Here is a 10,931-nt window from a genome sequence, read left to right on the forward strand (position 1 = left end):
GACTTCTTGGCAGTGCCACTAGATGGTGCAGTACGTCCAGAAAGAAGCGCGGGTGCCGCATGATGCATTTCTCAGCATTCGCACCCACCGGAGCGCCATGCATTTCGGAGGCTACGCACAGGCTTTGCGATGGCAGCACTAAATGGCACCGGTGCGAGTGTTGTTAGGGAAGTGTGAAAGAGGAGTCCCGCTACAGTACACGCCTCGTACATAACTTGTTTCGACGGTGGCAGTACGCTGTGTCTCTATATTAATTCGATGCTAATGCATTATCGTCGACTGTCATCGTGAGGTGGGCTCAGCCACAATTGTACTTTTTTTTTTCAGGCGAAGCTTTCTTAGCCTTTTAACCCACTTTACCAGGTGCTGGCTAGTGCTGTGCCTAATAGACACGCAGAGCAACAGGCAAATCTGCTACAGAACATTGCAGCAGTCCATTACAGAAAAGTGAAGAAGTTAGCATCAAAGCACCCAAGCGTGGCAAAATAAGTGGAGTGAACAAAATGGGACTAGAGCGTGGCATTTTGCATAATATGCAATTTCCTTGCTTTAGCCAGAGGAATCCAACACCAAATAAAATGCCTAATAATTACAATAATTTAATGACACCAAGGATGATGACGATGTTTATTTCTTCAGTGATTTACTGTAAGTAAAATAAGAGTGAATGAATGAATACAAGACAGTGATAGTATTTTTGTTAATGAGGAAAATTCGACTTCAAGCATGTGAACAGAGCACTGAAGCTACACGTTGGACTGGTTGGGCTGGACGCGTGGGCGGGGGTTACAACTTACAACGCCCCCCCCCCCCCCCCCCCCCCCCCCTCGGTCGGTGCGCCACTGTGCACTACTTACCTGGTGCAACGGAAAGACAAGATGTGCGAGAATCTGCGCTGTATGTTCTCATACACTCTTCTGCGGCACGCGCACTAGCTATCAATGTTACCATGCATCAACGCAGCACTATCGTGTCCTGCTTAGATGCGGAACTTTCCTCCACCATAATGACGCTGTCGCCTCCAGACATCATTCGTTGAGTTGTGGTTTCAGCTCCAAACGCACACTCGGATAAACTACGCGATCACAAACATTGGCGGGCAAGGCCGTGTGATGTTTCTTATCTACAACAGCAGAGTTCCCTAAAGTCGGTATAGCTGCCAACCGATAATCGGCTTACACATATGCATATCAACAATGCACAGCATTGCACGGAAGGGCAGATGAAACAGAAAGCAACAACCGCGCGAGACGGCGAGACTCTGTTCTCAGTAGAGTGTACTAGAATACTTCTCAGCATTCAGAAAGAAATCGAAACCCCGCCATTCCGCCAGCTAGTGTTGCCAATCTATACATGGCCAAGATGTCTAACGACACTTCACGAATAGTTTTGTCAGATTAAGCTGCATTATCGATGCTTCCAAGCGCGTTAGACACGACCAACAGTGTTGTGTGTGTCCATCCGTTGACCCTATCTAATGCGCTGAGAAACATTAATTTTGACATCAAACCGACGGCAAGTTGTTTTTTCATCTACTTTCATTTTCGTTTACTTTATAGTTTCTGCACTCCAATTAATACTAGAAATAATTCCCCCTATGCTTTCCCTCGCTTTATATAGTTATCGGTTCCCTCGCTGGAATGGGGAGGCGGGGAGGTGTCAAATGTGTCAAAGTTTGTATGGGTGTTCTGTGGTGTAGCGTTGTTTGTTTTGTGTCGAGCAAGGGGCTTGCTGCTGTACTGCTGCTGTACTGCTGCTGGCGTCCTCCAGCGGTGACTGGAACTGCTAGAACCCCTCAGAGCGCACCAGGGTTACAGTGGCTAGGGTGGGCTGTGACAACACAGGTGTTCTGTGCCAACACCCCCTAACCAGTGCCCAGAAAAATGCGAGTCTAGAGGATCTGCTTGTGCGGCTTGCACAGGCAGTACACGCCATTTGATCGTCAGCTGCGTACATGGCAGCACCGCGGCCGCTGCCACGGTCCACCCTTCGCTTTCTATCATTTGTGGCCTTTATGCAAAACAAAACTTAACCGTACGTCGGGAGCTCCAGTAGGACGCGTTTCCACAGCACCATGTATATTGGGAAAAGGTGCGCCGTCGTCGGCTGCAGAAACTGTGACGGGGACATCAAGGTTTGGAAAGAGTCTGTGTGCAAACTTCACCCGCCTTTGCTGCATGAGGACTGCCCGTGCTTGAAACCATTTTCTATGCACTCGTTCCCGCAAGGGGAACGCAACAAGTCGATCCGGCAGTGCTGGATCCAGAACCTTCAGAGAAAGAACTTCGACCCCGGCACAACGTTTAGGGTATGTTCTGTGGTCGCCGACCCAAGGGCGCATGGCCTGAGCATGTCCTGCGCACATTTTCAGTAGTTCCTGTGTGATTCGAGGCCATTGATAATTCTTTATTATTATTATGTTTTAATAAGGCGAGTGCTATTTCACGTCAGCTTTTATGGGTGAAGTATCTAACGTCAGGTGCGCGGGGTATTCGAAAACTTAATAAAGACTTTAGAAAAAGCAATGATCATTTCGAAAAAAAATTACATATATCTGCTTCAAGCTTGTATTGTTTATTCACTGATGATTTTAAACACTGTGAGATATTATCACTGAATAAAAGCTTCAGTAATTAGCATAATGTGCCTTTGAAGATGTGCTTGCTCAGGCCAGGTAGTAATTATTGATGTCAGTCATGCTTCCACAATAGCTGCCTATGGTGAATCTAGCATCGTGCGGTTGTTTGCTAGGCTTCCTTTGAGAATGACGCCGCATTAAGGGTTACACGATTGCAAAACTTCACAGCCAGTAACTCTTGGGTCATGTGTGCCATGTGAAAGGAAGCATGTATATGTGTGTTACCTATGACTGGTGCCTAATATCCCCGTGCGTGGAATGCCTGACCCTTGACAGTTTCACCCAGAGCTGGTTCAAAAACATCATTATTGACTTTTCAAAGTCATCACTCGATCGCGAAGGCCTCAACCTGCTGGAGAAACTCGGCCATCTGAATGACGTCTGAGCAGTATGAAAGTGCTTTGCTTTATATGACACAGATGACACTTTCTCATCACTAGCTACGAGTTCTTTTCTTACTGTGAAATCAAGAGGCCTGACAGCTGCATTCAGGCAGTCACTGTGGTTGGCATCTAAAGTGACTAGTACTGCAAGCATTTTCATTTTCTCTCTGAGACTGTAAGCTGCTACCCTTGAGTATATGTGACACAGGGGCTGACCAAGGTGAAATGCATGCATGAAAATGTTATTGTCTGCAGCGATTAGAGCTGTGCTGTCAAATACCTTGCACACACAGTATGTGTATGTATGTAATTAAATCTAACAACTGTATCTCAGATACACCTTGAAGCTATGAAAGCATACACGATGCAGCCTGTAGCATACACTAAATCACATTTTCTGAGATTACATCTTTCATGGAAAATGTCATATTGAGATGTCGTCATCACTGACATTGCTGATCACTTTGGTATGTTCATGTTAGTACAAAAGGAGTGCGGTACATCGAAAAAAAAACCAAAGGAACATTTTGTTCCAAGTGATTACATAAACACAACTTGAGCAGTTCCACAGGCCCATCAGGCAGCAGACTTATGAATGAATTTACTGTGATGTGGCGTATAACAATTTTATAAATACTTTTAAGAATTTCCATTAAAAGTACTTCCATTAAAAAAAAAAATGTGGGAGGTGCGTAAGGGTATGCAAACCGTGGGTGAATTATGAAATTTTACAAATGATAATAAGGTGTAAGATTGAATTATGTGCACATTTTGTGAAAACAAAAGATCTCAAGGCACTTAGCGAATGGAAAGCACACCGTAGTAAACTCGCATCTAAGCTGAAGGTGGCAAAATTCAAGTACATGAACATTTTGGGGTGAGAGTTTGCATAGGTCAGACATAGTCCGGAAGAAATTCAGGCAGCTCTTGAATCCTAACACTACTGACAATTTCCCAGATAGCATAGAGTTCACAGGCGAGGAACTCTCAAGTACTGAAATGGAAAGTTAATTTAATTGGTTGTTTATTGAAGAAGGCCATGTGAGCAATGATATTGCTAGTATTACTAGCACAAACGCTAAATTTTTTATTTTTTATTAAATGTGTGTTCAGGAGAGGTTGGCATCAAGGGCAGTGCCCGCTACTCCTTCTCTCTTAGGCAAACACTACTTATAAAAAATTGTCCAGCTAAAACAAACGACAGAAAAAGAAAGAGACAGTACATAAAGATAGGCTAACTGAAACCGACACAAAAAGAGATACAATATCAACATAAAAGGTAAATAAAAGTTCGGAAGTGCTAACGCAGAGTTCAGATAAAGTTCAAATTGGCACATGGTATGTCACATGAAATTTGCACAGCAAGTAATGTCATTTAAGAGTATAGAGCAAACTTGTAATCCACTTGTATTTCATGTGAGTGCAGTCTACCACACAATATATGGGGTGATCATATTTAAGTTTTACAGAATTTTTAAAAATCTCCTGTGGCTGATACATAATTCTTGTCCTTGAGCTGGATTATTTGTAGAGGCGTACATTATTAGCACGAGAAATCGAAACACATATCCAACTAATTAACTTCTTCATTTCTCTATAGCACTTATTGCAATTAACGAATTGTAGCCGGTGAATACAAGGTGTATCCAGTTGGAACTGAATCTCTAGGATGATACCAGTTTGGAGATATTATTTCCCAATGTGTGGAATGAAATACAGGGGTGTTCCAGTTACTTTTGTGCTTCAGTGCATAAAAGTAAAATTGCAGGAAAGTAAATGGAACAGAGCATTTTTACGGTAAGTTTGATGGCACATAACCCCAAACTGATGTCATTTTAGAAGTTTATTCCAAGTGGATATGCCTTGCAAACTCACTGGCTACAATTCATAAATTGGCATATGTGCTGTGAACTAATTAATTAAAAAGTCAATAAGTGATTCTTGTTAATTATTGAATCAGTATTTCGATTTCTCATGCAAGTAATGGCCCCCTCTCTGAATAATCCAGCTGAAGGACTAGAATTGTGTTATGTACAACAGGCAATTTTTTTTTTTTAATTTGGTAAAACTTAAAAATGATCACCCTGTGTGTAAGCTTGCACCATAGGTTGTAACAAAGTCAAGATCGAGGGCACATTCAAAAAACATTAAGCTGCTGTGCATAACCACAGAACATAATTACTATGCTCTAGTAATTATGTACAATTCATTTTACTTCCAGAAATTTTTCTAAGGTGCTAAATGTATGCTTTTGCGGTTCAATTGTTGGTTATGACCCCACAAAATTTTCCCAATGAGAGTGGATGTTTGTTCAGAGCACACAATTAATTTCGCGATTTTTTCTATGCTGAGCGTGAATATTGAAGTGCAACAAGAGGTGTTCATTATCTTCTAATTTCAAGCAAGAGCACACCGCACTTTTCGTTCATCCCATTTGGTTCGTGCTAGACACAGCGTACTTTGTGTACGCTGGGCCTATATCTATAAACGTAATCTATATATTACTGTTTCAAGAGAACTCTAATCGTTACTCAAATAGTGGGTCAATCAGAAATAAAATGGAGTTTCGACCACAGTTTTCAAGCCAGCTATCTCTTGATAATCTGACTAAAGGTTGAGGTAAACTGTTGTGTGCATCGCTGTGTTAGAGAGGTATCGCATGAGTCTTATTTACAGCATGCACTGCAGCATAAACTGCCTGCCTCTGTGTTGCCTGGACTGCCTCATAAATAAAAAGGAATCCAATCAGTATAGTAAGTAGTCAGTGTGACTGTTTCTGTATAGTTACCTTTTCAGGGTACAGCGGGTATCACTAATATGTCTAAGTTGCATCTGCTTCAAAAAAGGCCATGTGGTGTATAGCTAATGTACATTATAATGAGCCCTCTAGCCAGTTATATAACAACAGAATATTACTGTGCTATAGATTGTCTGTCAAACAGAATAAAACAGCTGGTCATAACACAACTCCCCAAACTGCATATAACTGAAAGTAACCAGAAACAAATAACTATGGAAAATACCAACTCTGTGAGCAAAGTACTTCAGTCTTTATCCTATACCCTTGTGCAATTACTGAATAATTTGCATCAAGAATCGTTTGACCAGTTTTATTACTCTTAACAAAGAAATTCAATTGTTTTTATCGCATCTGTTTAAGCTATTTGTATGTTTCCCCTGTATTTGTGCTATCTCATAAGAAGCAATCTTTGAATTTATGTAAGTATTCGCAATGTACTTGGGAAATGCCGCTATTTTGCTCATGTGTATCGCATGTATTCTATTACTGCTGAATGTGCAGTGCACATGTTGTGTGCTAGGCCATCTGCTGTACATGCCAAAACAAAGGGAGCAGGGACCTTTGTCAAGCCATTCTCATGGCTTTTAGTCCCACTTCCTCCTATTGAAAAGGAAATGAAAGTATTGATTCATGCATTCATTGACCAAAGCTGCTGTTTTTGCAATGATGACTAAGACTTTAAATGTGTTGTGTATTCATATGTTCTGGCAGGACAGCTGTGTGCTTTAGTCACTGCGATAAGAACAATGCTATATAATCTATGCACTTTTCCGCCAGTATTTCAAATAGAGTTGTTTGAGTGTGATTCATGCCATGGTTGAAGCAGTGACCGCATTTTATCTGCATAGGTTCAGTGAAATTAACTTTCCTATGGTTCAGTAGGAAAGGGGGCCCCAAAGAATGTCAGGACTTTGTTGTTGTCAAGTGAACAAACTAATTTGTAACATTGCAATGATGTCTTTCAAAAAGCAATGCAGTATTTCAGACAAAATTTATATATGCTCAGAATTGTTGCGTGGTGTTCGTTTCATTGCTGTTAGTGATGATTATTTAGTACAACCACCTTCAGCTTTGATCACCGACTCAGTGCGGCTTAAAGATTGCTGCATGCGGGGGATTATATTGTCCTTAATGTTGGCCATTGCTTCCAAAATGGCAGCCTTCAAAAAGGCTTTGGTATTTTGCTATTGTTTGTCAGTGGCCCCCTCAGTAATGCTGAGATGCCATAAGTCAATGGGTGACTTGTTTATAAGCAGCCAGCAACTCTCGAGTGATATAAGGCCATGTGGGCAGAAGCAAAGCCGCCTTGAACTTGTACCTAAATTGTGCACAGCCTGACTATTGACCTTGCCACGAGGAGCTTCTTGGCAGTGGCACTAAAAACTTTCTTGGTTGTTGTTTTTCAGGTGTGCTCAATTCACTTCGTCGATGGGCGTCCCACCGAAGACAACCCATACCCAACACTACATCTCGGAACACCGGTAAGTTTTGCACAGCTCCGCTGTTGCCAGTGCGTGTAATTCCTCTTTGGTGTCCTTTGATTTTGCTGACAGTATGTCCGCCACAAGGGAAGACGAAAAATCAAGAAACATGTGACAGTGCCGGCAAAGCCAGATGTCAGCGCAAGCCAGCCTAGCTCATCTTCCACTGTCAACAACCCACAGAAGCCGGATGATGACCAATCTGAAGTCAGCAGCATGTTCCGTAATATTAGAACATACCAGCGACCACGCAGGTACAGTATTCATTGCCTCTGTTGATTAGTCTTTGCATGCTGTGCTTTTATGCAGAAAACAAAAATGCATAATGTTGGCATCTCCAGTAAGCACTCATATTCTTTGGCAGTGTGACCAGCAGGCGACCTTATTGATGTAATAATCACATTACCAGGCATCTTCTTCCCTCGAGGGAGTTTTCAGGCTAGAACTCTACTGTAAGCTTTGAAAGATGTGAAAAATAGTACTGATAGCCTATAGATATTGTGACTACTATCTATGGAAGTGTTACTTCAATAGCTTTGTTAATCTTGACAGTGGATGATGTGCTTATAGACCTTGAAGGGACCTTGAAGCGTTAGCTTCTCCCTTTGGGTCAGATGGCTTCAGTCATACTGCAGGTCGTTTGGTGTTTTTTTTCCTCAGTCTAAGAAGCTGCCTCATGTATTCTTTTTTGACATAATGCATGTGAATATTGTATAATAGAATTTGTAATTGGTAGCTGGGGAAAGATGATTTACCTTATCCATTTTACATATGACCATGTAGTTACTTGCTGTATCTACATTAAGTGCTTTGTACTGTAATTGTTTGAACTGTTTAGTCTAAATTTTGGGAACAAGTACAACTAAGCACTAGCCACATTGGCGCAAATGTAACAAAAATTATTAATGAAATCATTCGAAGATGATTCTCAAAGTAAGCAAATAGCTTATGCTGACCGAAGAAATCAAATAGACACACAGCAATAGTTCAAATGTATACTGCACCTGTCAATAATGGTGGCTGATGATGGCGGCAAAAGTTATCATGTTTTGGTAGACGGCATGACAGCATGACGATGGTGTGATGATGATGGAGACGTTGACTGAATCGCTACAGCGGCGGCCTCACAACAGCATGATGATGATAGCTTGACAACGGCTTGGCACCTGCGCTTACTTTTCCGCTCCCAACAGCGGCCTTTAACAATAAATCATCCAGATTCCGTGTGGAGTGGGAGTTGGTCTAAGCACAGCTGTGGTGAGCAAACAAAGTGAAACGGCACAGCTCGACAAGAGGCATGCAGCGGACTTCAGCCTTTTTGGCGGCAAACATGCCCCATAACCATCAGCACAGGTGATGGAGAAATGCAACACAGTGGCACCACTGACCACAGCTTGTAAACCTTTAAATGCCACAAAGGCCTGACCTGTCTCAAAGAGCTGGTTGGCTCTCGGTGACATACACCCCCGCAACTAGGTTAGATAGCTGTCACGCAGGAGCGTATGCCCTTTCCCTCAAGAAGCATACCTGGCAGCACCCATCCGCAAGACGATAGCAAAAGAAAGCTGTTTTAGAGTAACTGCTGCTAGTGATCCACACATAGTATGATGTTTTTATCAATGTCTTTAGTATTCAGTTCACTTATTATCTCAGGGTAGTCTGCAGTGTCTGATTCAGAGATGTAAATACTGATAAAATGGTTGAGGTGCTGTCTATGTTTCTATAAACAATAGTCTTTCCTACTCTCATGCCTGCTCTGTTCTTTTTTTTTTTTTTTTTTTTTTGCACAGAACAAATGATCAAGTCCTGGCAAACTGCCCAACATGTGGCTGCGAACGTCATGTCATCAAAAAAGTAGACAAGTGTATCCAAGTCCAGCTACAACCAAACCAGTACCAGCCTTACATTGCAGGTCCAGAACAATACTTGAATTTGCAGCTTACTGTCGACAATGCCAGCCAGATTGTAGTGAAAACTGAGCCCTTGACTGAAAACTGATCCCTTGCAGTGTAGTAATACTGTTTTCTGTCTTGACTGGTGTATGATAAAATGTGATAAAGAAGATATGTAATAAACAATGTGTTTTTCTTTGTGGCCAATGCCCCATTATTCACAATGGCAGTTGAAGGTCAATGTTGACAAGACTGAAGTTGGGCACTTGTGTTTCGTGATCTCAGAATTGTATTGGTGTCATTACAGCAACTGTTGGCATGGTCTTTTGCCTATGGTGTCAGAATTAGCACAGTTTGATTGGAAGTACCTTGAGTTTAGATCAGAGAGCAAACGAGGGTAGCCGATATTCTAGTTGACATTAACAGGAAGAAACGTATGCATAGTACATATAACCAGTGGTCTATTAGTGTTACAGAATAATTGTCATGAGAATGGAAGTGCAATCGGGGATGGCGGAAAACTAGATTTTCAGGCGCTAGATGATGTCAGCTGGCACAAGGCAAGAATAACTGTTTTTCCCAGTAATTGGAGATCACTGGGAGAAACGGTCATGCTGCAGTAGACATAGACTGATAATGATGACCTTGAATATTTTTGGCTTTCAAAGGTGTAATGCAGCCAATCTTTCCTGCCACTTCCCTAGAATTTTCCTCGACCTAATAGTTTTAGCTGTTTGTTGGAATATCAGGCTGCCTCTGGCGAAGTAATGGGACAAAGTCGATGCATGCCTCGCAGCACTACTAAGACGTGCACGTAGTAACACCAAGTGCTTTTGTAGCAATGGTGCAGGTACAAGGGGATGGTAATATTGGAGTCCAAACATTTCCTGCCATATGTATGTATTCAATTCCTCATTCTTTTTACATAATAGAAAATGCACAAATATGTTTTGACTCATGGCCAGTTGGCGGTATAAATACGCAGAACTGGTATTATAGTGCTAGTAAGAGCAACATATTTCACTTGAAGGCAAACTGGCACAAACACACTATATGAATGAATGGATAATTAACAAAGAGAACATATTTTAGCAGTAAATAAAACAGCAAAAAAAAAACGTGAGCAAAATTTAGCACCAAAGAGGTGTAAAATGCATACACGCCAACCTGGGAAGCTAGAAATTCGGGAGATTCGCCTAGGTTAGAGGTGAACGACAACAGAAGAAAAAGACATATGCGGATCTCGCGCACTGTATTAATTGATAAGCGGAGCCTTCTGTGCTGGTATGCGTTCATTGACGGTATTTGACAGTGATGTTGACGGCATACAACAGTCGTGATATAATGTGAAATGTTATGTTGCCTGTGTGATTTGTGTTTGTCCGCGTAGTACGCAGAACGCACAGAGAGACGTGTTTGCTTGAGGCGTTGTGAGCCATTGTTCGTAGCCAGCGAGAAGATTAGCACTGTCACTGGTTCACACGGCACATCATATTGTGGCCAAAGCGTTAATATGCTCAACGCCCACTTGCGTAGTGTCGTCCAGACGCAGCGACACCGGCAGAATGGTAAGCAAGGACGCGTGAACGGATAAGTATGAAACGTAGTGCTTAACTTTGATTGTCTGAATTTTCCTTGCAAAAACGTGATCGATTGCACCACCAGTTCTTGAACTTGGTAATAGTGTGTTGGAGTCGCAGCTCGTGAGGTGCACACCGAATACATCTTGCATAAACG

General features: G+C 42.0%; 1 protein-coding gene across 1 annotated transcript; it reads left to right on the forward strand.

The window, feature by feature from the left end:
• Positions 1-1,752: 1,752 nt before the first annotated feature.
• Positions 1,753-9,396, forward strand: LOC119450683 (uncharacterized). The gene is made up of 4 exons (XM_037714197.2): positions 1,753-2,308; positions 7,228-7,302; positions 7,375-7,556; positions 9,093-9,396. The coding sequence occupies exons 1-4, from the start codon at positions 2,075-2,077 to the stop codon at positions 9,298-9,300; spliced, it is 699 nt and encodes a 232-aa protein (XP_037570125.1). The 5' UTR covers positions 1,753-2,074; the 3' UTR covers positions 9,301-9,396.
• The last annotated feature ends 1,535 nt before the right edge of the window (positions 9,397-10,931 follow it).

The sequence above is a fragment of the Dermacentor silvarum genome, chromosome 4 (genome assembly GCF_013339745.2).
Source record: "Dermacentor silvarum isolate Dsil-2018 chromosome 4, BIME_Dsil_1.4, whole genome shotgun sequence".
NCBI lineage: Eukaryota > Metazoa > Arthropoda > Arachnida > Ixodida > Ixodidae > Dermacentor > Dermacentor silvarum.